Genomic DNA, 26,668 nt, shown 5'->3' on the forward strand with positions numbered 1-26,668 from the left:
AGAGAATGGGATTTCTCCTGGTGCTCAGACCAATATATATCCTTCAATTTAAACAAATTATCTGGTAAGTTATTTAATTGCTGTTTGTGGGAGCTTGCTGTGCATAAATTTGCTGTTGTGTTCATACATAACTTTCTTGACTGTAAAGATCTTTGGTATGCCATGTAAGGAGCTATTGAAATGCAGGTTCTTTTTTGCTTTTGCTTGTAGCCAGGCAAAAGGGCCTAGGATGTAGAGAAATCCTCCCTTCCACTTTCAGGACAACAACACCATAGAATCATAGAATGGTTACAGCATAGAAGGAGGCCATATGGCTCATTATGGGGGAAGATGGTGGTGCAGTAGCAATATCACTGGACTCGTAATCTAGAGGCCCAGTTTAATGATTTGGGGATTTGGGTTCAAATCCCACCATGGCAGCTAATGGAATTCAAATTCAATTAACAAAATCTGGAATAAAACATCCGTCTCAGTAGTGGTGGCCATGAAAACTATCATGAATTGTTGAAAAATACCTATCTGGTTCACTAATGTCTTTAGGGGAAGGAACTCTACCATCGTACTTGGTCTGGCCTACATGTGACTTCAGACCCACAGCAATGTGGTTGACTGTTAACGTCCCTCTGAAATAGCCTAGCAAGCCACTCAGCCCAATGGCAATTAGGGAAGGGCAACAAATGCTGGCCTTGCCAGTAACACCCACATCCCACGAAAGAATAAAGAAAAAAAATGGCCATATTGGCCCTCTGCAAGAGTAAATCAGCTAGGTCCACTCAATAAACCTGAGCACTAAATCGAGGTTAACACCAAGGGAACTGAAGAACAAAGCGATCCTATTGTAGAAATAAAATTCCCAATAGCCTTTTAAAAGTAAAACAAGTCCCAAATGAGCTGTACAACACCTGATGTATCACATTAATTTCAATTCCACTTACCAATTTACAATACATGGAAATAAATGACTATAGAAGCTCAGATCCTATCAGGACTTTCCACTGCAGTTACACAAATCTTCATGCCTCTCCAATAGCACTCTCTCAATCAAAGCCCATTTGGGGTCCTCATTGGCCCTCCGAGTGCTGTGTATCAGCCATTTGATACCGTTGTCCACCATCTCCCATCCATTAAAACAAAGAGCAGGAAATAGGGAACAGCACACTCCCGGTTTTCCTGCATCCAATCCCAGCTCCAGAGAGTAAATTATCAAAGGAGTGAAATCCTTCCAGGTTTACAATAGGTGGAGCCTACACTGCTTAGTGACTGCCCAGAGGGCAAGGAACATCAAAGGCAAGTGTGCACCCCACGGCTTACAGCTCCCACACTGATTTTGTAGATGGTGAGCTTAAAGTAGAAAATACTGGAAATATGCAGCAGGCCAGTCAAGACGGATTAAAGTGTCGGGTACTGCCTGTTCGTCGGAATGGGGGAGTTATTAAATTTCCTTTGAGAAATTGTGGGGTTGATTTCACATTTTGTATTCAAACTAACTTTTCTAGTGGAAGGTTAACGACAGTCCCTAGTTAAAGGGACCAGAAGAATTCATTGATGCATCTGCGTGCATGGATCTGAGTAGGAATGACAGCCTCTGATTACAAGGTGAGGAAAGGAAGGATCTACTCTGAGTGTTCAACAGACTATGTGTTTGGAGAATGAAGGAGAGAGATGGAAGATGATAAGAGAATGGAATGCGTGCAGGGTCTCCTGGGAGCTCACATCCCCAGAGTTTGGCTGTTGTAGCAGTGTGGCACATTTATCAGAAAGAGACAAGCGGTCAGCAAACCCACAGGACGGAGAGAAATAAAGGAACCCCCAGCAAGAATTTCACCCCTGGGAATCAGTTATTCCATATATAACCATCTTTATTTGTTCACACTCGCAGCCATTCCATAGTGTTTCAGTTAGGTTCCAGCCTTCCGTTCATTGTTTCCTCTCTATTCCCTGGGCTGGTTTGACAGGCAGTCACCATTGGTGGCCATGCGTTCAGCTGCCTAGGCTCCCAAGGGCCGGAATACGTCTACACGTCTCTACATCTCTCCACCTTGCTTTCCTCCTTTAAGACATTCCTTAATATCTACCTAGTCATCTGACCTAATATCTGTTTGAGGCTCAGTGTCATATTTTGTTTTATGTCAATATGTCTTGGGATGTTTTTTACATTATAGATGCTATATAAATCTTAGTTGTTGTTGTTGAACCTAACCAAGGGATTTGGATGATTCACAAATAGAATGGTGGATGCCTGAAAATCATTTACATTCTGGGATCTAGTCAATGAGTAGAATGGTTTAAGCATAGAATAACAGAGACCCAAGAGTGTTTAAGCAAGCTTGGGTCTAACTGAAGCTTTTGAATGTTTACATATAGAACAGTAGATATGTGGATTTAAGGTGTATTGCAAACAAAAATTAGACAATCGATCAGAATAACGTTTGCTCCACTTTTGAAATGTTCCCTTGCCTTCTGTCTATTTACAAAGAGGGGTGAAGACAGATAGCAGGGAACCCCCATTGGCAGAGGGTAGTGGACAATTGTGGGCACATGAGGAAGTCAGAAAATGACTCAATTTTTTGTGTACCACTCTCCATTGTAATAACATCTGAGAAGATGTTGAAGTAGAATGCACAATTTTTTTTTACAAATGCGGATTTCCATGACTGCTGAAAAGGAGAAATATTTAAGGGGATGGGGAGCAAGCAAAAGAGAGCAGGAGTAGACTATGTGGAAAAATCACCAGTCAGATTAGACAGGCTGAATGGCCTCAGTTGTAACACTCTGAGTCTCCAGTAGACCTCAATGAGAAGGTAAATAGTTGACTGACACTGAAGACCTACTGCTGCAGCATGCTATCTTTGTTTGTTTTAATGTAGAAATGCCCCAGGCATTGGTGCCCACTGAGACGATACCACCATGAGTGGAGTGTAAACCAAAGGTTAAAATAAGCTCGTTCCCACAACAAAAACCCAGACATCAGCAGCTTTACTCAGACAGCACCTTTAACATAGAAAGTAATCTATTGTGCGTTACACCAAAATAAATGTAAATGAAATAAAGAAATGGACACTGAGCAATGGGTAAGAGAGTGTGGAGGGGAGATCTGAAGACTGGTCAAAGAGGTGGGCTTGGAGAACATTTTGAAAGGTGAAGAGTGAAGTGGGAATGGGGTAGCCTTTAAGAGAGAAAGTTCTGGATGGTAGAGGTGAGAAACTCTAAGCTCTCTTAGAGGGTGATAACAAAAGCTAAGAATCAAAGGGTGTATGGGGGGATGGAAGTGTGAAAGAGGTTTCAGAGGGTAAGGCTATGGAGAGACTTGAAGACAAGGGTTTGTAATTGAATGCAGCGGAAGACAAAGAGGCAATGTCAATCAGCGAGGACAAGAATGATGGTCCAATGGGATACAAGCAGCAGAGTTTTCAGCAAGTTGAGATTTATTCAGTTGAATAATGGAGACCAGCCAGGAGAAGGTGGGAGAAATTGAGTCAGAGATGGCAAACATCATTCATTCAGGAAGCAGCAATTCCAAGCTCCCACTCTAGGCACTGCACCTGTCCCTGGTGATACAATACCAATCACTTGTCATTTTTGAGGTGCTGTCCAGATGCCAGATCCTCATCTCACTGCCTAAACCTTCAGACCTTGCAATTTTAATTGAAATAATACCGCACAGTCAGACTATTTTGTCCTACAGCTGTCCCACATTTCAAAGAAACCTACAGTGTCAAACAGGAACTTGTAATGTTCCATAGCTTCCAACTCACAGAGTCCTCGTGGTTTTACTTTGCAGGGTGTGAGGGTTGAGATGATCAATTTGCAAATCTTTTGGAGGCAGGTGGTTCTATAACTAGCCCCTGGCCTGTACTTGTAAATAGGTTAAGGCCACCAGCACAATGGAGAGGTAGAAAACTGGAATCCTGGCTCTGGATTGGTACAGCTAAGCAGAAGGGATGCCTGGGAATACGCCCATGAGCCTCCTCCCCACATGAATCAGTGTAGCAATGTTGTTGCACAACAATGGGACGGTGCAGAACCTCCTTCATCCAAACTGACCAGTCAATACTTCCTCATTGGGCAGTAGTATGGGGATCCTTCAATAACACTCAAAGGCTTGGTGGCCAGTCATAATGAACCTGCTAACTAATCAGTGGCTATGATTTATTGACTCCTGAATGCCCACATTACATAATAATTTAATTCAATTTTATTTCAATTGGGAATGGCTTGCACACGTGTCTATGGCTGTTAATCCTAGAGGGTTTTTTCTCTACCACTGGTTGTGTTCCTCAGGGCTATTAAAGGATTGCTTGATTGTCAAGCCCTGTATTGACTTCACAGAGTGGACAAGGCAGGGCTGATCACATGGTTACTAGGACGCCAGGAAGCATCCAATCCCTAACAAATTCAATCAGCAGGTGGGCATTTGATACAAATTCTTCTTTTCTCATCTTTCCCCCATCTTCCCCTCCTAATGTTGCTGAATTTACCTGGTGCCTCTCCGTAAGCCGCTTAATTCCATGTGCAAGTGGTTTGATTCGTGAAAATAGACTGAGTGTTTATAGGCTGGTCAATACTGGGGGAAGGCAGAGTAGAAGTCATAACTGAGTCGGTTCCCATATTCGGCAGAGCCCATTCTCACCTAATTGCTTCCTCGCCAGCTTTCCCTATATGTGTACTTGGAGTTATTGTGTTGTCATAGTTATTGCCATTTTTGTGATTTTTTTTTAATGAGCCTTCTCTCCTAGTTTTTGAAAATATTTACTGTCAAATGTTGAGTCTTTAAAACAAAATGCAGGGGTTGGGGGTTAGGGCAGGGGATTGAGGTGAAAATTGCAATTGCTTTTCCTAATCATGAGCAAATTTTCAATCTTTATCAGGAATTGACAAACATCTCACACCCGTTGTGTTGAGAAGTTTCTGATCCCTTTCCAGATGTGAACAGAGGGGGATCAAAAACCGAGATTCAGACATAGTGGATCAGTCAAATTGAAACAAAGCTGCAAGTTTGTCAGACACAGCAAAGACTGAGGATAGTTAGACAAGGAGCCAAATCATCTGTCTCCGGATCGTCGGAGACCAGGCATATGACCGAAGACCCTGTGAAAACCCTGGCACAAGGAACCACGTGGGATTTACCAGAGAGGTTTCAACTTCCAAGGGGCAATTCCCCTGCTCCCCAGAACCCTCCGCAAATGTCTCCAATTCTAAGTTACAGTTGGAGATTTGGGACAGTTCCAATTTACTTACATGAAGAGTTACCCAGGAAACATTAGTCAAATTAAAACCCAGTCTAACATCTTGGTAAGTGCACAACTGGCCCCCCAATCAACCCTAGAGCCCCCAACTACACCACTGACCACCCAGCTACCTCTCAATCTGACTACCCATACCCACCTAACCCCTGCCCACTTAGCCACCTCACCCATTTACCACCTCCCTCCCTACCCACCAACCACCTCACCTGCCTCACCCACTTACCTCCTACCCACTTACTCACCTCACCCGCTTACCCAACTCACCCACCTAACCCTACCACCTTACCCATTTACCCACTTGCCCATTCACTTATCCATTCAATAACATTCAAACTGGACATTTAAACCCACCATACAACAACTGGTACCATAAAAAGGAGGCATGTCCTGTCTTCCCCCAACTCTATTCCACTCCAGCGGAGTTCCCCTGAACACTGCGCTACGCATTTCTGTGAAATCCGGGCTCAGAAGATCACGGGAGAAATGTGCAGCGCAGTGTCCAGTTGGGGGGATTTTCGTGCACAATGGCGATCATTGCCGCTACTCGGAAGATCCAGCCCATTATTTTACTTAAATCAAACAAGATGACCCATTGCAGTGGGAAGCATGGGGGTTCATTTATTTTGTTTCATTACTTAAAGCCAAGTTGTGATGAATTTGATCATTGGTGCTCTGTATATTCACATTATGGGACATAAAACAATTAACAGTTTGTGTCCTGCCTTTTCTCATCTAGTGTTTCCTCAGCCCACTTTTGGAGATTCTGGAGGATACATTGATAGACACAGACATCCAGTTCAGATCAAAGGATGATGCTCTTGTAACACTCTGGGCTGCACTATCACATAGTTAGACATTGGGCAGTGTGGGCATGTTCCTCACACTAAAACACTCAGGTCACTTACATGGATGAATAGCACCAATCTACCGGGGGTTTATCCAAGGCAATTTCCTGAACTTATAACTACCATGGAATTATATAAATGTGTTTTACTGAAGGAAGCCATTCAGCCTCTAATGTCACTTTATAGCAATGCAAAGCTAATCCCACTGCGCTGCTCTTCCCCACAGCACTGCACCTTTCTCTCGCCTTCCTCTAAAAGATATGAAGCTCTCCAGATCAGCTACTCATAACCCTAACTATTATCGCCCCTCTGAAGCCAGAAGTCAAACAGTAGTGTATGGCAACGACCATAGCAAACTCAGCACAGACCAGGGATTGAATTTACGAACTATGTGATTTATATAATTCAGTCCATTAGGGGGAGCCCACTACAACACTTAAGTGTAATATCAAAAACTCAGGAGTCCAAAAACAAGGGGCCAATCACCTCAAGATTAGAGCCAAGCTGTTCAGGGATGAAGACAGAAAGCTATTGTTCATACAAAGGATAGAGGAAATCTGGAAATCTTTCCCCCCAAAAAAAGTTATTGAGTCTGGGACACAACTGAAAATGTTAAAACTGAGATTGATAGATTTTTGTTAGCCGTGGGTAATAAGACTTATGAAACTCAAGCTGATAGATGAGTTAAGTTCCAGATCAGCCATGATCTAATTGAATGTTGCTACAGGCTTGAGCAGCTGAATAGTCCACTCCCTATGTGAACAATAGCAGGCTACGGAATAAGGTTAATGACCCAGTTGCTAGCTTTTTGCATTGTAAGATTTGTGGCTGTGAATTGTCACAGCTCTGGCCACTGTGTCCTGGGCTCAGTGTCTATCCTGCACTCCCTGTATCCAGCCTGAATTCACTTTGTCTCTCCTGATACTCCTGGGGGAGGGGGGTGGAATAAGTTGGAGCGTGTGTGGTGGGTGTCACTTTCCTGCAATCTCTAGAGTCTTTCAACATCCCAGAACTATCGAAACCCAAGTCCCTGAGCCTCTCTAAATGTGCATTTTTTTTCAGATGAAACTAATAGTCAAGTATTAAGAATCTGGTTTTGAGTTCAGTGAAGAGACTGAGGTAATAATCCTTCACTCTGGGCTGGCCTCAGCTTGTCTCAGTTTGATGGAACTCTGGGCCCCAGGACTCCAGGCTTCAATCCCCTGAAGCAAATGCAGAAACTGTCAGTCTGTAAGAATGCTTCTGTGTCTTCAAAGAGAAGGCTTGGCTTCACACTGCTGGCTCTTAACTGCTTCTCAGAGAACAGTGTTCAGACAGGAGGAAACCCATTTAAGTTAAAGCAGGTCATTTGAAGATTGACAGAGTGAACATCAACCTCCACAGGTGGCTCAAACCCATCAGGTATGAGCTCATAAAGTGTCTAAATAATGCTGGCTGCTATCCAGAGGCTAACAGCATCATCTCAGAGCATATCACTGCCACCCTGCAAGTTAATAGTGGCACCAAGAGGCTAAAAGATGCCAATCCAGAGGAAAACAATGCCACCCAGCAGGTTAGCAGTGACAACCCAGACACTAGCAAAAAAAAAAATCCAGTAAAACTTTGGGAAATGACTGGTACTGGTCCGAACTGGTCTTGTATAGGTTAAAATGGAACTGCAGTTCGGACTAGTACCAGTTTTTCCTTCTGGGGGAGCTCTACCCATTCAAAGATCAGGATCCAGTGCAATCAAGACAGGCTATTGCTGCAATTAAACCTTTGAAATAGATCATTCTTAATCAGGTATATTAACTCTGCCCCTTCACTCTTGATAACATGAACCAGTGTGTGCCATACATAACACAGTGTATATACATATCACCCCTTTAATCCTGATAACACTGTATGCCTGTACAGAATAACAAGTATCACTCCATCAGCTGCCGCTGATTAGTGAGGCGTGCTTCAGTGATGATTCTGGTTTATTCCACTTTGTTCTTATAAAATACATTAATGCAAAATCCTTTTTCAAAAAACAAGCTGTTTCCCTAATCATTCACAGAGTAAACACCCCCTTGTCCGGACAGCGATGCATAAAGCCCTTTCTATGACAACAGAGTGCCATGTTGTGCGGATTCTTGGCACTTCCTGTTACCATGGAAACAGTTTTTAAGCTGTTTACTTTCTGTGAAGGGGGGAGGGGGGGGGGTGCAGTTAGGTACAAGACCGTCTGAGATCTTAGAAGTTGCTGCTCAGTTTAAGCAGAGCTCGGAAATATGATACAAATCTCTTGCACAAACGCGCCTGTCATTGTTCTCTTGTGCGCTTGTTCCACGATAGCTCTGTGGCCATTTTATCTCGTGTCATCTCTAATACAGTGTCAGTCAGCCCCCTCTATTGTCAGGAGGGCAATGCCCGCAGACACGTCTAGTGCTGCAGCAGTCAATATTCTGATGTTCATTATGCAGTGAATGCAGTGTGTGTCCAATTGGCATGGTGACCTATGGGAGATATGTCGCCCAGGAGTGTGTGAACAGGGAGCTAGCTCTCTCCGCACTACTGAACACTGGGAACTGCCTGGGTCCAAGAATTCATTCCTCTGAAGCTAAATTATTTACCAAGGTCGCCAGTGCCTGATAAAGAACCCCCTTGTTTGTCTTGTTCTCTTTCAGCCAGGTATCAGAGCTAGTTTGAAAGTGGAAAGTAACCCTTAGTTTTATAGCTAGGCCTCAGTCAGGCCTTGTTTGCTTAAATTCAGTCTGAAGACATTGCTGGAGTGCTCCCTATTTATTATTCGCAGGGGTTTCACCAACACACTGAATATTCAGAGGTACTGCAAGAGGTTTGTTAAAGAGCTGGAGAATTTCTACATTACATGGCCAGGGTTGGGTCTGGTTTCATAAGAGGTGACACAGTGTGTTCGGGTGCTAACACCCGAAGGCTGGGCTGCTGTAATGAACATGATTCGTGCCCCTAGTGCCATTATGGAGGGAGGTCATAGAGTAAAGGTTGGAGGGTGGCCACCAAGTTTTGCCTCTGGCCCAGATTGGTTTGGTTTCAACATGGCTGCTCTGTCATTTCCATAACCAAAAAGCAAATGGCAAAGGTTCTGCCTGCATGCGATTAAAGAAAAAACAACTTGCATTTATATAGCACCTTTCATGACTACTGGACATCTCAAAGCACTTTACAGCCAATGAAGTACTTTTGAAGTGTAGCCACTGTGGTAATGTACATTGAACCACTTCGCCTCCTGTTTCATGCCAGCACGGAACAGTTTTTCCTTTACCCACCACTATCCATTTTTAGATTGGGCATATGGTGCAACTTCGAAATGGTCAGACGCTACCTTTGAAGAGAGAGGCTAACATTTCTTGGGCGCCTCCTGTGGCTGAATGATGGGCCGAATTCACCAGCACGCTGCACTCAGGATTATGGACACTCATTGGACACATTCCAGGAGGTTTCAATCTAGGATTTCCCCCTACAACCGCCCCAGCCTTAGACTCCCGCCATTGGTCAGCTGACATGTCTACCCTTGTGACGCACCATCTTCCCACATCAGTTGGAAAGGGGAATGGACTCTATCCAATCTGAGGTTTCTGACTGTCAGTCAGCTATGATTTTCCCCATTTTCAATATTCAATTAATAAACAAATGTGTACAAAGAAAGTGAAAAAGTATTTTTTTTTAATGCCCCAATTACTTTTCTCCAGGGTTGCTGGAAGCAGGATCTAGGAGCTTTATCTGTAATTCCTGGAAGACTCCAGGACAATCTGGAGGGTTGACAACCCTACCTGCAGCACCGATGGGACTTCATACACAGCAAGCACCTCATCAGAAAATTTGAACAGTGCAGGACCAACAATTTCCACCCACTTTCTCTAATAGGCCTGTGGCACAGGCACTCAGGAATTTCATCCTGTGTCTCTAAGTGCCAACTTGCGATGGTGCCTTGGACATTTGCTAAGGGAGGGTTGTGCCTGGCTAACTTGGTTGGATTTTTGGGGAGGTAACAAGGAGGGTCAATGAGGGTTGTGTGGTTGATGCAGTCTAGGTGGACTTTAGCATAGCTTTTCACAAGGCCCCACATGGTAAGCTGGTCTGAAAATTTAAAGTTCATTGGATCCAAGGGAAGGTAGCACTTTGGGTCCAAAATTGGTTCAGTGACAAGGAAGTAACAAGCAACATTCAAGCCACACAATTGCCAGGCCACCACCATCTCCAACAAGAGAGAATCCAACCAACTCCCCTTGACATTCAATGGCATTACCATTGCTGAGACCCCCACCATCAACATCCTGGGGGTAACCATTGACCATAAACTGAACTGGACTAGCCATATAAATACTGTGCCTACAAGAGCAAGTCAGAGGCTGGGAATCGTGTGGTGAGTAACTCGCCTCCTGATTCCCCAAAGCCTGTCCACCGACTACAGGGCACAAGTCAGGAGTGTGATGGAATACCCCCCAGTTGGCTGAATGAGTGCAGCACCAACAACGCTCAAGAAGCTTGGCACCATCCAGGACAAAGCAGCCCGCTTGATTGGCACCCCTTCCATCACTTTCAACATTCACTCCCTCCACCGCCAATGTAAAGTGGCAGCAGTGCGTATCATCTACAAGATGCACTGCAACAATTCACCAAGGCTCCTGTGACAGTACCTTCCAAACTCACCACCTCTAGCACCAAGAAGGACAAGGGCAGCAGATGCATGGGAACACCATCACCTGCAGGTTCCCCTCCAAGCCACTCACCATCCTGACTTGGAAATATATCGCCGTTCCTTCACTGTCGCTCGGTCAAAATCCTGGAACTCCCTTCCTAACAGCACTATGGGTGTACCTACACCACATGGACTGCAGCGGTTCAAGAAGGCAGCTCACCACCACCCTCTCAAGGGCAATTAGGGATGGGCAATGCTGGCCTAGCCAGCGATACCCACATCCCATGAAAGAAATTTTTTTTAAAAGCAAAACATCAACGGGTGTTTTTGTGATTGGAAGGCTGTTTCCAGCTGGTTTCCACAGGGCTCAGTATTAGGTACCTTGCACTTTGTGCTCTTTATCAATGATTTCAATTTAAATCATTGATTTAATTAATTAATTAATGATTAAGATATGAAAAATGACTATGTATTGAATAATGAGGAAGAAAGCTGTAGACAGCAGGGAGATATCAATGGGCTCCTGTCAATGTTGTAATGTAGGAAAACAGCAATGTGATAATGTTCAGATAACCTGTTTTCGTAAACTGGCCAGGAGCCCAGGGAGAACTCTCCAGTTCTGAGCCAGTGCCATGGAATCTTTTATGTTCACCTGGGAAGATAGTTAGTGCTTCAGTTTAATGTCTCACATTCCATAAGTACTGCACTAGAGATTTGCCTAGGTTTAATGCTCAAGTGTCTGCATTAAGACTTGACACAGCCTGACTGTGAAGTGAGACAACTACCCACTGAGCCACACCTGAAACCATAGCTGCCATGTTGCAATTCCTTTCAGATCATAAAATGTTTTATTTGCTGCAATTCAAATCTTTCACAGTTATTCCCCTTCTCTCCCCTATCCCACTACCTCTCGCCATTCAAACCATCAGTCATGTCATTCTTACTTCAAGGCTTGATGTCTCCAACACCTTCCTCACCAGCCTCAAAGCTTAAGCAACATAAATTCATCCAAAAGTCCCATTGCACACATCCTGTCCTTCACTGAGTCTCCCTTGTCCATAATACCAACCCACCTCCACTGTCTCCCCAACACACAGAACTCAACATCCTCGCCCAGGTTTACAATCCCCCAGTGGCCTTACCTTACCTGGTCCTGGCAACCATCAGTCCTACACCCCATTCCACTCAATCCTGTGTCTCAGGCCACTGTACAGCCCCCTCCCCCTGACTATCCTCCAGTAGGACAGAATGCAACCATCTCTGCTCTACTTTCTGGAGCTCAAATCACATCACCCTAGTACTTGACTCTCCATTATTAAGAGACTCCTAAATAATCTACTTCTCTGACTGTACAGCCCTCCCAGCTCTTTCATCATTGCTAATTGTCTTCTCACTCCTCTACGAGTTGCTCTGGTACATTGTTGTTGTTGTTGCTTGATGATGCCATCTTTGCCCTCGGATGCCAGCAATTCTGCTAAGCGTGAGCTGTACCACCATGAAGAACATTGCAGATGAGCCCAATTCTCTCCTCACTAGACATCACTAATCCTGCACAGCTCAGCAAGGTCTGTACACTGTGACCAGGAGTGGGAGTCCTGGCTGATCTGCCCTCCTTCTGAACCCAGGGCAGCGAGGGCAGTCACCTCACTGCCAACTGCTATCCAGAGAAACCAGCTAACTCAGCAGGGAGCACCAATCGATCTTGGTCTATTTGGCTCAGCCATGGGTTCAAATCCCATTTCAAAGGCATGAGGGCATATCCAGAGTGATACTCTAGTGCAGTACTGAGGGAGTGCTGCACTATCAGAGGTGCCACCTTTCGAATAAGAGATTAAGCCCTGGCCTTGTATGCCTTCTCAGATGGATGAGAAGACCCCACGACACTATTCAAAGCAGAGCAGGGGAAGTTCTACCAGTTTCTTGACCAAGGCATATCCTTAAACCACTGTCATTAAAAATCAGGTAGTCAGGGCAGGAACATGGAATATGGTAAGGCTAACAGTTCCAGACATACAGCCAGAGTGGGAGCACTGAGATCACTTACATCTCCTCAGTGCACCATAAGCCTATTTTAAAAAGCCAATCACAGAACAGAGAGTGGAAATACACTGATAAAATATCCAGTATCTTACGCAGCATCATTTGAGAATAAAAAATAATTTAAAAGGCAAAATACTGTAGATGTCGAAAATCCAAAATATAAACTGAAAATGCTGGAAATAGTTGGCAGGTTAGGCAGTATCTGTGGAGAGAGCAACAGAGTTAGAGTTTCAAAATTGTTCCTCAGAACTGGAAAAAGCTAAGAGATGTAACAGTTTTTAAGAAAGTAAGGAGACTGGGAAAGAGGGGAAGAGGAGGAAAGAACAGAAGGGAAGGTCTATGCTAGGGTGGAAGGCCGAAGTGATTAAATAGTAAAAAGGTGATGATGCAAGGCAAAAGGAAATGGTAATGGGACAGATAAAGAAACAAGCTGAGTCTAGAGGAAATGGAAATGGCAACAGCAGAAGCATTACCAACATCTGCTGTCTGAAAAAGTGGGGGTGGTCGTTGTGACCTGCAACTGTTGAACACGATGTTGAGTCTGGAAGATGAGCTGTTGTTCCTCAAACTTACATTGGCTGTCATTGGAACAGTGTAGAAGGTAGAGGATAGAGCAATCATACAAAAGCAAAATACTGTAGGTGCTGAATATCTGAAATAAGAAAAGAAAATACTGAAAATACTCAGCAAGTGAGGCAGAATCTGTGAAGAGAAACTGGTGGGATTGATGGAAGAGTGAACCATGATCCAGGAATCAATGGGAGTTCATTGATGCTGCAGCTGTTGCCACTCACTGGCTGTTTCTACTCACTGCCTCATGTCCACTCTCTGTCGCTCAATACCCTATGTCCACTTCCTCTCTGTCACTCACTGCCTTGTCCCCACTCCCTGTCTGTCACTCACTGCCCTGTGTCCACTCTTTGTCACTCACTGCCCGTGTCCACTCCCTCTCCATCACTCACTGCCCATGTCCACTCCCTCTCCGTCACTCACTGCCCAGTGTCCACTCCCTCTCTGTCACTCACTGCCCAGTGTCCACTCCCTCTCTGTCACTCACTGCCCAGTGTCCACTCCCTTTCTGTCACTCACTGCCTAGTGTCCACTTATTGCCCTGCCACTTTGCACCAATTACCCAACCATCCTCCCCGTTCGACACTGTCCACTCACTTTCCTGCACCTCTTTCCTTCCCAGCCACCATTCAGTGTTTTGCTTGCGGAACACCGTGGGGTAAATCTTGACTTTGTGCAATTGTGTAAAACGGGCAATATTAATTTGCTAAAATAAAAGCAAAAAACTGTGGATGCTGGAAATCCAAAACAAAAACAAAAATACCTGGAAAAACTCACAGGTCTGACAGCATCTGCGGAGAGGAATACAGTTAACGTTTCAATTTGCAGCCCTGTTGATAGCTCTCCCAGCTGGTTTTACTAAAAATAATAATGTTGAATGATGATAAACGGGCTGCCGATTCGCTTTACACTATGTGTATATTTTCAGGCAATTCTTGAATAAACAAAACAGGAGAAAGCAAAGAGATAGGCATGGGTCATCTGCTTATAAAGTGCTTTCAGCAAACTTTCCCTTTCCCTAACATTACCCTCTGAAACCTAACCAATGAGTGAAGGAGGTGAGTTAGGTGTGTGTCAATAAGGCCTGTGCAAAATACAGATTTGAAAATAGAACAATTATTTTCCTGCAGCTCCATATAGTGGAATTAAACAGGTTGTACAAGCAAATCTGAACAAACTTTTACATCAACATCCTTTGTTGGTTTGATAAAACATTTTTTCAATAAATTAAAGAAAAGTTTTAAGAATGCAGGAAAGCCTTGCCTGAAGCCATGTCAGTTTTGGATTAAATGTTTTTTTTTGCTTAGTTTGATGAAAATGGAAGGTGGTTTCATTGGGTGTGAGACTGTTTTAATTGGCTGTCTGCTGAGCTTTTAGTTAAGCCCATTCAGACAGCAAAAGCTTAAAGGAAAAGCATCCCCAGGAATGTGCAGCGGTCGCTTTAAGACCCCGTAATCATTGGTCATTGGTTTAGCAGCAGGGCCTGTAGGTAGTCATTACTGAGGCCTAGTATCTAATTCAAAAGCATAGTAAATGGCATTGTGGAGTGTTTCCAAGGCCCCAGCTGGGTCTTTAGTTGGCTCTGTCAGCAGGATTGCCCTCCCTCTTCGGCGGACAGAAAGCACCATGCTGGGTACTACAGTCCCTGCTCACTAGGGAGAGGAACAGAATCCTCCCCCAGGCTCCGTGACTCTTCACTCCTCCTCCCAGTCTGACTGCTTCAAGGAGAAATGCAATCAGTTTGGGGAAGGGGGGGCGGGGGGGACAGTGGTGGGCGCTGGGAAGAGAATTCTGCAGTCTAAGGAAATGAGCTAACAGATTTTAATCACTTGCAACGTGTGAAACATTTTTGGATATTGCATACGGTTTATAGAGATGGATCACAGAAATACAGAGCCACAAAAGTTTCAGGAAAAACAAGGAGATTAAAAGAAAGTCAGTTGGGATGTGTGGAGCTGGTTTTTAATTAAGTATTTTCAGGTTGTTTTTCTTCTTATTCCTCCAAATCTTGGCACTAGCTGGATATTCTGAGCACGAGAGGAAGATTGATTACAAACCTACGGATATATGGAAAGCTCTGTTTTCTCTCAGATAGTGAGACTCAGGGAGACAGGTTACATTCTTTCACCAAAGATGGTGGCAAAACTCTCAGACAGTAAGATTCAGCAGTTGTCTTTAAAGCACTGGGTGCTCTTAACAGTTAATGGTGTATGTCATCTTTTGCTCTTTATCCTAAGATTAGATATTTGTTGTCAGAGGATTACAGGCACTGGAGATGGTGGGTAAACTCCTGCAGGAGTTTATAACTGTAGACCAAAACCTTCAGTATAGGCTGTAACATATGTCAAATCATAGGACGGTTACAGCACAGGAAGAGGCCATTTGGCCTGCTGTGTCCATGCCAGCTCTCTGCAAGAGCAGAACACCTAGTCACACAGCCCGCCCTCCTACATAACCTGTAACCCCCTTGTGTCAGTTCTAAGTGACACAAGTCTTGTGGCAAGGCAGCCACTATGAGGGAATAAAAATGATAGAATTCACCAGCCATACCTGCCTCCCTCAGTTAATCCAGTTTAGCATTTCTTTCATTCAGACTGCAGGACAGTGACTTCCGTGTAGGTTATTTTTTGTGTGGGGCAGCAACTCTACATGGGGATGAGGGTGTGGATTTCAACATGAGGAGTTGGGGCACTGACACTGCTGCCTCAATCCACACGATAGAAGTGTGTAAGGACATCACTAGCTGAAGCCTGCAAGCAAGCCTTATGTCTGCATCTCTTCCTCAGAGTCAACAGCAGAGTCAGCAGCAGTCAGAACTAGCTTTTCTCTTTCTCCCTTTTTTTTTGTTGAGTTTCCAGGGGTGGGGGGTGAATGATCGAGTGCAGACCTCAGGCTTTGATCCCAGTAAGACAGAGCCTGACTAATTCTTTTCAATGTAAATCAGGCAAGTCGCCTTTAGCCGGAAAGCTAACAGCCCGAATTAAACTGGCACATACATCAGATGTCCAACTTCAGTTTAGTAAATTTCAGCCTGTAGATCACTTCATTACTTTACAAATGGGACAGTTTCCTTATTGTAATGTGTCTCTTTGGATTGTTCTCCAGAAAACATATGTTGGGCTTTTGTGGTTTGTTCCTTTCCCCTCCCCCGCTCCAATTAACAGTGAATGACCATAGGCAGGTAGAATGGTCAGTCAGGCCTTCTGTTGACCAATGGGCCATTCAGTATCTTGTCATCCCAGAGCGAAAATAGTTCAAAATGATACTTCATTGTGCAAGAACAGCTTCCTTCAATTTTCTTACAACAATTTGCATTTACATAACACCTTTGATCTTAGTAAAATGTCCCCATGTGCTTCACAGAGGTATTGCCAAATAAACGTTGACACTGAGCCAAATCAGGAGGTATTAAGGCGGATGAGAGGTAGGTTTTGAGGGGCCTCTTAAAGGAGGAGGGTGAGAGATAGAGAAGTGGAGAAGTTTAAGAAGGGAATTCCATAGCTTAGCCCCTAGGCAGCTGAAGATGCGGCCACCAGTGGTGGAGTGGTTACAATCAAAGACATGTGGGAGACCAGTATTGGAGGAGCGCAGATATCCCGGGTGATGACAGGCTGGAGGTTAGAGATAGGGAGGGGTGAGGTCATGGACCCCTCACCATCTTGGCAGTTCCAGCAATTTAAAGGTTAATGAGAACAAAAACAGAAACAGAAGTATCTGGAAAAACTCAGCAGGTCTGGCAGCATCGGCAGAGAAGAGCACAGTTGACGTTTCGAGTCCTCATGACCCTTCAACAGAACTGATGCTGCCAGACCTGCTGAGTTTTTCCAGGTATTTCTGTTTCTGTTTTTGTTTTGGATTTCCAGCATCCGCAGTTTTTTGCTTTTATAAAGGTTAATGAGTACTGCTGGTCATGCCATTAACACCACAGATGATGACATTACCTCTGTGAAATATTCTGTCTGTTTGATGGAGGGGTGGAGCTGTTATGAGTTAAAATGGTTCACAATGCCTTCAGAACTAGCTCACAATCCACACTTAGGCACGATTTGGGTTTAATACTGGAGTCTAAATTGAATTACTTCATTTGTGATATGTACAAATACAGGATGAGGAGCTTATGGATGCATATATATATTCCTCCTTCAGGTACCATGCCCTAAGAGGACATTGGTGACCATGGAATTCCATTAGATTGGTCCATGATTATGCTTGGCAAAGTACTGCAGTGGTTTGCCATTACCTTCTGCTGTACAGTTGACCAGGAAACCCTCCTGCTCTTAACATCTGCCATCAGGCATATTGGAAGGATTTACAGGCTGATAATCAACCTGTTTGGCTATGTTATGAACACACCTTCCATGGCTATCATGTCCTGAACTGGGACTTGAATCCAGAGCTTCTGCCCAGAGGTAGGGACACTATACTGTGTATACATCTATACATAAATTTATATATAAATACACTACTCACAATAAGTCAGTTTCTTGTCTGTTTGATCTTGTGTCCATGTATAATGCTGAGGTAGAGTTATCCACTCATCAACAAACTATTCATATAGCACCTTTCATGCAGAAAAATGTCCCAAGGCACTTCCCAAAATCAGACAAAAATCAACACAGAGCAAAAGAACGTGATATGAGCGGTAACTCGGAGCGTGGTCCCTTCAATCAGATTTCCACCCCGACCCAGCATCAAAAGGGCTCTTAATGAAACCACAAGTGACATCCTGTGTGACTGTGAAAAAAGTAAACTATCCCTCCTTGTCCTTATCGACCTGTCTGCAGCTTTTGACACAGTTGACCATGCCATTCCCCTTCAATGCCCCTCCACTGTTGTCCCCATGGGCGGGACTGCTCTCACGTCGTTCCATTCTTATCAATCTGATCGTAGCCAGAGAATCACTTGCAATAGCTTCCCTTTCTGCTCTCACACTGTTACAGCTGGTGTCCCCCAGGGGTCACTACATGCCGTCCCTTGGCGACATAATTCGAAGGCACGGCGTTAGTTTTCACATGTACACTGACAACACCCAGCTCTATCTTACCACCACCCCTCTCGACTTCTCCACTGTTGCTAAATTATCAGGCTGTTCATCTGACTCCAGCACTGGATGAGCAGAAATCTCTCGCAACTAAATATTGGGAAGATTGAAGCCATTGTTTTCAGTCCCCACTCCAAACTCTGTTGCTTGGCTACTGACTCCATCCCTCTCCCTGGCAACAGTCTGAGATTAAGCCAGTCTGTTCACAACCTTGGTGTCACATTTGACCCTTGAGATTGGCTTCTGAGCTCATATTCTTTTTATCACTAAGACTGCTCCCATATCCACCTCAGTAGCATTGCTGAACTTTTTAAAATCCTTTTGTGGGATGTGAGCGTCGCTGGCTAGGCCAGCATTCATTGCCCATCCCTAATTGCCCTTGTTCAGGGAGTAATTAAGAGTCAACCACATTGCTGTGGGACTAGAGTCACATGTGGGCCAGACCAGTTAAGGATTGCAGATTTCCTTCGCGAAAGGACATTAGTAAACCAGATGGGTTTTTAACCCTATCCCAGCTCATCAGCTGCTGAAAGGCTTTTGATTATGTCCCACATGGGAGACTGATAACGAAGGTAAGAGCCCATGCGATCCAAGGCAATTTAGATCTAGAATTAGCTGAGCGGCAGTAAGCAGAGGGTGATGGTCGAGGGGTGTTTTTGTGACTGGATGCCTGTGTCCAGTGGGGTTCCACAGGAATCGGTGTTGGGCCCCTTGCTGTTTGTATATATAAACGATTTAGAGTTGAATGTAGGAGGGCTGATCAGTAAGTTCGTGGATGACACGAAAGTTGGAGGGGTGTTAAATAGTGAGGAGGATAGCCTTAGATTACAGGAGGATACAGACGGGCTGATCAGATGGGCTGATCAGTGGCAAATGGAATTTAATCCAGATAAGTGTGAAGTGATGCACTTCGGTAGGACAAACAAGGCATGGGAATACACGATGAATGGTAGGACCCTGGGGAAGTACCCAGGATCAGAGAGACCTTGGTGTGCAAGTCCACCGGTCCCTTAAGGTAGATAAGGTGGTTAAGAAGGCATATGGGATACTTGCCTTTATTAGCCAAGGCATAGAATATAAGAGCAGGGAGGTTATGCTGGAACTGTATAAAACTCTGGTTAGGCCACAGCTAGAGTATGGCATGCAGTTCTGGAATCTGCATCATAGGAAGGATGTGATTGCACTAGAGAGAGTGCAGAGGAGATTCACTAGGATGTTGCCTGGGCTGGAGAGTTTTAGTTATGAGGAGAGATTGGATAGACTGCAGTTATTTTCCCTGGAGCAGAGGAGATTGAGGGGGGACATGATTGAGGTGTATAAAATTATGAGGGACATAGATAGGGTAGACAGGAAGGAACTTTTCCCCTTGGTGGAGGGATCAATAACCATAGATTTAATGTAAGGGGCAGGAGGTTTAGAGGGGATGTGAGGAAGAATTTTTTCACCCAGAGGGTGGTGGGAATCTGGAATCACTGCCTGAAAGGGTGGTAGAGGCAGAAACCCTCAACATTTAAGAAGTATTTGGATGTGCACTTGCGATGCCATGGCATACAAGGCTATGGGCCTAGTGCTGGAAAATGGTATTAGAATAGTTAGGCACTTGTTTGACTAGCGCAGACTCGATGGGCCGAAGGGCCTTTTTTTGTACTGTAGACCTCTGTGACCCTATAACTCTATGACAATGACTCTATGAAACCCTCATCTTTGCCTTAGTTACCTGTAGACTGGACTATTCCAATGCAGTCCTGGCCATTCACACTCATCCTAACCTCCGTAAACTTGAGGTCACGAAATATCTGCTATCTTAACTCAGCAAATGCTGTTCCCCTATCACTGGTGTTCTGGCTCCCAGTCAAGCAACATCTTGATTTTAAAATCCTCATTCTTGTTTTCAAATCCCTCCATGGCCTCACCTCCAGCCCTACAACCTTCTAAGGCATTTGCACTCCTCTAATTCTGGTCTCTGTGCATCCTCAATCTTAATTGCTCCACTATAGGTGCCTTTAGTTGCCTAGGACCCTAGCTCTGGAATACCCTCCTTGCGCCTCTCTACATCTCTCCCTCGCTTTGGGCAGTCAGTCAGACATGGGCCCTTTTGTTCAGTCGGTCAGTTCTGGACACCATGGTCAGTCTCAGGCCACTCAGTCAGTCAGTCTTGGGCACCTTGGTCAGTCTCGGGCCCCTTTAGACAGTCAGTCAGTCCCAGGTCCCTCGGTCAGCCAGTCAGTCCCAGGTCCTTTGCCAATCCTGTTAGGGCCATTGGGTCGGCCTCAGGGACAGGGCCTGGGGGATAGGTGGGCGGGGAAGGAATAGTGGGCGGGGCCAAGGGCTGTGGGCGGTGCCGGAGCGGTGGGCCGGCCAGGAGGAGATGGACGGGTCAGGGTTGTGGGCGGAGCCAGGCAGGCGTTTGGTTTCACTGGGCGGTGGGCGGGGTTAGGGGGGGGGTCCAAGGTCCGGTGGGGTGGGGGGCGCGGTCAACGCCGCGGTGGGCGGAGTCAGGCTAGAGGGGTTGGTCTCGCGGGGCGGTGGGCGGCGCGCGCAGCCAGAGGCGCTCGGACTGGGAGCACGAGTGGCTTCTCCCGGCGCAGCAGCCGTCGCCGCCGCTCAGTCAGTCAGTCAGTGAGTGAGAGTCAGCTCGATGGGAGCGGCCCCGGCTACACGCCGCTCTCCTTGTTAAAGAGCTGAGAGAGAAGAGAGGGCTGATCGGCAGCCGCCGAGCCACTCTGGTGATTTCCATGGAGCGGGCGGCCCGCAGTCGGTGTCTCCGGGATGTGGAGTTCGGCGGCGGACGGTGTGGGCAGCGGCTGTGGTGAGAGGTAAAGGGGGACGGCTCGGGCGGCGAGGGGTGGGCGCGGGGAAGGCGGCCTCCTCCTCCTCCTCCTCTCGCCCGATCCTCGCCTGGCTTCACATCCAGCTCCTAGGCCACAACTCTGGGAGGAGCTCAACCCTAAATCGAGACCTATATTCCCCCAGCTCCCCTGTCCGGGGATTTGTAGTGGATGCTCTTCCCCCCTCCCTTTGGGGGGGTCTCTGCTCCTGATTCCACGGAGTCCGGGGCTTTTCTTTGGAGGAGCTCGGGAGGCTCAGCCTGACTTAACAACAAAGCCAGCTCCCAACTCCAGAGGGAGAGGAGAGAAGACTGGCAAGAGTACAAAACTGCAGAGCTCAAACCACAGAGAGGGCTGCCTGACTCAGACTGGAGCGTTTTACAGAGAGAGAGTGAGTGAGTGAGAGAGACAGAAAAGGGATAGAGGTGGAGGAGAGGGAGGCAGAGTCAGAAAGGAACAGAAGCGGAGAAAACCGGGGGGGAGACAAAGGGATTGAGAAATAGGGAAAGGAGAGAGAGAGATGGGAGAAAGAGGAGGAGAGAGAGATGGGCTGTCGGGGGGGGGCATGGGAGACAAAAGGGGGGGAGACAGACAACCCAGGTAGAGGGGGAGACAGACATGGAAGCAGGCAAATGGGATGTTGGGGGAAGGAAGGAGGGAGGAAAGAGTCGCAGGAGGGGTAGAAATATAGAATACAAAGAGGTGGGGGGTGGTGGGGGTGGGGGGGGGTTGCGGGGGCATAGAACAAGGCAGAGATGGAGATCGAGACCAACTGGCAGGCAGGGAAAATGGGTACTGAGACTGGCAGAGAAAGAAAAGACAGAATGACAGACGTGGTTTGTGGGGGGGGGTGGGGGGAGCTGTGGTGGTAGTGGCAGTGTGAGAATGTAAAAAGAGATGGACAAAGGCAGAGAACTGAGAGATCGATTAGGAGACCCGGTCAGGATGTAAGGGTACTGTTGACAGAAATTAGCTGCATGGCATGCCAAGCCTTGTCGGCAGCCTGTGAGAGCAGGAGGCGCAACCCAAACTCCGAGCATTTGTGGGATGGTTAGAAGGAGCCATCATGGGATTGGGTTACAGTCTGATAAAAGCACTCCATCTTCAGCCTCTCTATTAAAAAGCTTTCAGGAATAGTGTTCCTGTTGCTGCAGCCTGAGCTGACCAGAAGCTGTGGGTGACTTTCCTTTTGCTCTGTTTGTATTGAGGGAGGACTAAACAATTGTTTTTCTTTACAATTCTAGTGTTCTTGCAGCACCTCTTTACTGGAGCATAGAGAATGTTAGGATTATTTTTGGAAAGCTGTTTAGTCGGTGTCTTCATTAATCCTGGGAAATGTTTTTCTGTATGCAGGATTCCAGTGTTTAATGCAGGGAATTATGTGGAAGGTCTGTTTAATTGAATGCCACACTATAATCAAACCAATCTGGTGCACTGGACACCCTGAGATGAACTACAGGGTGTTTATATTTGCAAATGGTCTTGAAGCATCCACAATTATTCCATCTTAAAATGTCACTAAAACATGAGCATCCACTCTCTCGCCAGCCTGTTACCTGTGACCCTAAGTCCTGTCAACCAACCCCCAAAATACATGTAACTTAATTTTACTTACATTTATATTTGTCATTTTCTGGTTTATTGTGGACCTAGAGGTTTGGAAAGAGCTTACCTTTGACACTTGCCACATTTGGTGGATATGTCCTGATTTCCAACCATGAGGATCTGTATCAGCAAATTAAGAGAAAGGTGGATTTATGTACCTATTAGTTTACAAGGACGCAAGCTTGGATAACTCTGCTGTAAAGTTTGTTTTTAATCTGCTAGCTAATGTTGATTATATTTCTGGCATGCTATGTTGTACAAGACTTATTAGGGTTTACAGCTTAAGCTGATCCGCTGCAATATTACTGGCTCCACGGTCTTTTAAGTTTGGGTTGTGTGGTGGAGTCAGTGGATCCCCTGCACCGAATGTTTTTATACTTGTGTTTGCAGAGAAGTCTTGAATGTGCTGCAGCTCTGCAGTAAATTTTGATTTCACCTTAACATAATAATCACTCAGATTTTCTGCATAAAATCACAACTGCTTTACTCAGACAGGAAAGGTTATCCAAGAAGGGACTGTTATTTATCTAAAATCTGCAGATGCAAGTTTTCTCGTTTTTGAAACTGATTGTTTTCTTTGGGGGATATAAGCGCCCTCTTTTTTGTGCATTTGTATCTATTTGAACCCCAGTATTTAGGATAGAGTACATCTCCTCCTACAAAATGCCCCCACCCAGGTAATGCCACACACAGCAGCTTGCCTGCAGCCTCAAAGGTCGATATATGAGCATTTTGCACAGATCTTGACCGTGATGCTTAAACTTGGTTTTAAGTGACTTTCTTCCCCCGAGCAAAACAGCTCCTGGTATTTTTGGGTCAGATGTGGGACTCTGCAACAATTACTCTAAAATTGATCATTTTGACAGATTAGAGTTTGGAAGAATTGTTTCATGTTTTGTATTTCCCCAAATACCTGTTTTTTTTGTTAAAATTGTTGCTATTCTGGCTTTGAAACATTGGTGGAAGAAATCAGATGACTTTGTTATTTCTGTTTAAGATGGCAATTTTTTCTCTTAAAGTCTTATCAAAATCTTCCCAGACTGATTCTTTGAGACTCTGGCAGATAGCAGTCCCTCCCACTGACAGGATTAATACTGCGCAGTGTTCCTTTGCCTCCTTTCAAGGGCACACAATTTTTTGTCTTTTCCTATCTGTACATGAGATGTTGAATAACAAAATGGGAATTTGGGAAGTTCACAGAGCCTCATGGTGAATTGAAGGCTATTTCTTAGGAGCAGTTTTTGGCAAGTTCAATTCCTGGACTGGTTATGCTGGCAGATCAGATGGTCAAATATTTGTTACTTTTAAGTATTTATTAAAACAACAGTAGTGTTGTCACTTGCATTTGAGCAAAGTGCAACAATCCGTTATCTGGCATGTTCATACATAATTCTGAAATCCAGTATCCCCAATGGGAAATCATATTACAGAACTGCAGAATCACCCCTGGTGTACCAACAGAAACTGTGGAAGAAACACTCAGTTGTGCACTTACAACTTTTGTCCTCCCAAATGTAGGCTGTGACTGGCAGGAGCATTTTGAACTGTATGACACTAGGCTGAAGTACTAGTTGGAGCAATTTAAGATCACAGAACATTAAAATGTAATAGATTTAGATATGCTATTTCCTGTTAAGTGCATTGGTGCCAATGCATTAGCTATGCAAAGGAGGCAAAATCAGTTAAATGGGTTGGCTTGTCACATTAGCTTGCTTAGAAAATAATATGGCGAAGAGATGGGATTTGCCCATTAGAGGAACTGCTCTGCTTAAGAGTGCCATGTGATTCTCCAGTCGTTAGGCCCTACTCAGTTACAATATCTATACTGTTTGGTCTTTATTACAAGGGGATTGCAATACAAGAATATAGAAGTCTTGCTAAAATTGTACAAGGTTTTCGTGAGACCACATCTGGAGTACTGTGTGCAGTTTTGGACTCCACATTTAAGAAAGGATGTACTTGCATTGGAGGCGGTACAGTGAAGGCTCATTAGATTGGTCCCTGGGATGAGGGGGTTGTCCTGTGATGAGACTGAGTAAATTGGACCTATATCTGGAATTTAGAAGAATGAGAGGTGATCTCATTGAAACATTCAAGATTTTGAAGGGGCTTGATAGGGTAAACGGTGAGAGTTTGTTTCCACTGATCAGGGAGTCTAAAACACGGGGCACAGCCTCAGGATAAGGGGCCATTATTTAGGACTGAGATGAGAAATTACTTCACTCAAAGGGTTGTGAATCTTTGGAATTCTCTCCCCTGGAGGGTTGTGGATGCTCCATCGTTAAATACATTTAAGGCTGCGATAGATTTTTGGTGTCTCGGAATCAAAGGATATGGGAAGTGGTAGGAAAGTGGCGTTGAAGCCCAAGATCATCCATGATCGTATTGAATGGTGCAACAGGCCCGATTAACCGTATGGACTACTCCTCCTATTTCTTGTGTTCTTTTATCCCAGATGAATACATAGGTAACACAGATAGGGTTTGATGTACTTCTTGACCCTAACGGGACAAAAGATGTTCTTTTGGGTGCTGCAGGACCTGTGGATGTATGGGCCCTTTAGTTACCTATAGCAGGGCCATCCCACAGCCTCTACTCTGGTGTGCCAACCTATTCAAGTTAGTTTCTCACATACAATGTGATAATTAGGGTAATGTGTTTAGACCAGTGGTGGGTAACCTGCAGCCCATCAGGGTTCTGAGTGCAGCCTGCGAGATCTTTTCCTGACCCATGCCTGTGTGCAGGACTGCCAGATTCTGCTGGTTTCTGCCCACATTGATTTTTTCCTACTGGTATTACTAAAGTGATACGCACGCAAAGCAAGAACACGTGAAATGAGGTGCTTGCTGATTGCACATAACATTGACTGTGAGAGCCGTGCACTCCCTCTGTGTCCAATCAAAACACTGTTACAGTTCATTCGGCATGCCCCGCAAATTCTTATTCAAGGGGTCATGGTCGGTGCGCATGCCCGACTTCAATCTTGCGGCCCACTGAGATAAAGGAGGGCCACTCGAGGCCCACTCACTAGTCTAGGTTGCCCATCACTGGTTTAGACAGAAGAGGGCAGGTATTCACAGCTACTCCTGAAGCTAGTATAGCTCTGAAACAGCACAACTAGCTAGTGAAGGAAAGTTGCGAAAAGGCAGTGTTTACTAGAATTTTTGAAACAAATACATTTAAAACTTAATGGTTGGGAGATGAATCAATTTTATCAAAAGTATATACACTTTTTGTTTTGAACATTGCTGCACACCCTCAGCTGCCTCCCACCAGCCAGGCCAGTTGTCTATAATCTGTGCCTATTCACACATTAGTGGCTGTGCATTACATTAAACTGCTACATCTCAACAGCTTTGAGATCCTAAACAAAAACAGCATTACCTGGAAAAACTCAGCAGGTCTGGCAGCATCGGCGGAGAAGAAAAGAGTTGACGTTTCGAGTCCTCATGACCCTTCAACAGAACTGTTCTGTTGAAGGGTCATGAGGACTCAAAACGTCAACTCTTTTCTTCTCCGCCGATGCTGCCAGACCTGCTGAGTTTTTCCAGGTAATTCTGTTTTTGTTTTGGATTTCCAGCATCCGCAGTTTTTTGTTTTTAGCTTTGAGATCCTGTTGATCAGCATTCGATGAAAATCGCATTGGCAAGGGAATCTCAAGTCATTTGAACTAAGAGGAGATTGGAAGCAAAAGGAAGATGGGGAAAGATTAAATAAAAACAAAAGATGGAAATACTCAGGTCAGGCAGCATCTTTGGAGAAAAAGTGAGTTAACATTTCAGGCTGTTCTCCTTGGAAAAGAGAGGTAGGGAGAAACTGGGAGAACAGAGGTAGGGAGAAACTGTTGC

At 45.1% G+C, this 26,668-nt stretch overlaps 1 protein-coding gene across 4 annotated transcripts in view; it reads left to right on the top strand.

Moving 5' to 3' along the window:
• Positions 1-26,668, top strand: part of cdon (cell adhesion associated, oncogene regulated) — a 188,202-nt gene that overhangs the window by 61,647 nt on the left and 99,887 nt on the right. For 2 of the 4 annotated variants that reach the window (XM_078531192.1, XM_078531201.1), the window contains exon 1: positions 20,922-21,196. The exons of 1 other annotated variant lie outside the window; for it this stretch is intronic. In XM_078531192.1, coding sequence (XP_078387318.1) covers positions 21,157-21,196 — 40 coding nt within the window. In that variant the 5' untranslated portion in view covers positions 20,922-21,156. Of the gene's footprint in view, positions 1-20,921; positions 21,204-26,668 lie in introns of those variants that run through there. One more of the 4 variants, XM_078531211.1, reaches the window with a different exon arrangement.

Source organism: Cetorhinus maximus, chromosome 2 (genome assembly GCF_964194155.1).
Source record: "Cetorhinus maximus chromosome 2, sCetMax3.hap1.1, whole genome shotgun sequence".
In the NCBI taxonomy this organism is placed as follows: domain Eukaryota; kingdom Metazoa; phylum Chordata; class Chondrichthyes; order Lamniformes; family Cetorhinidae; genus Cetorhinus; species Cetorhinus maximus.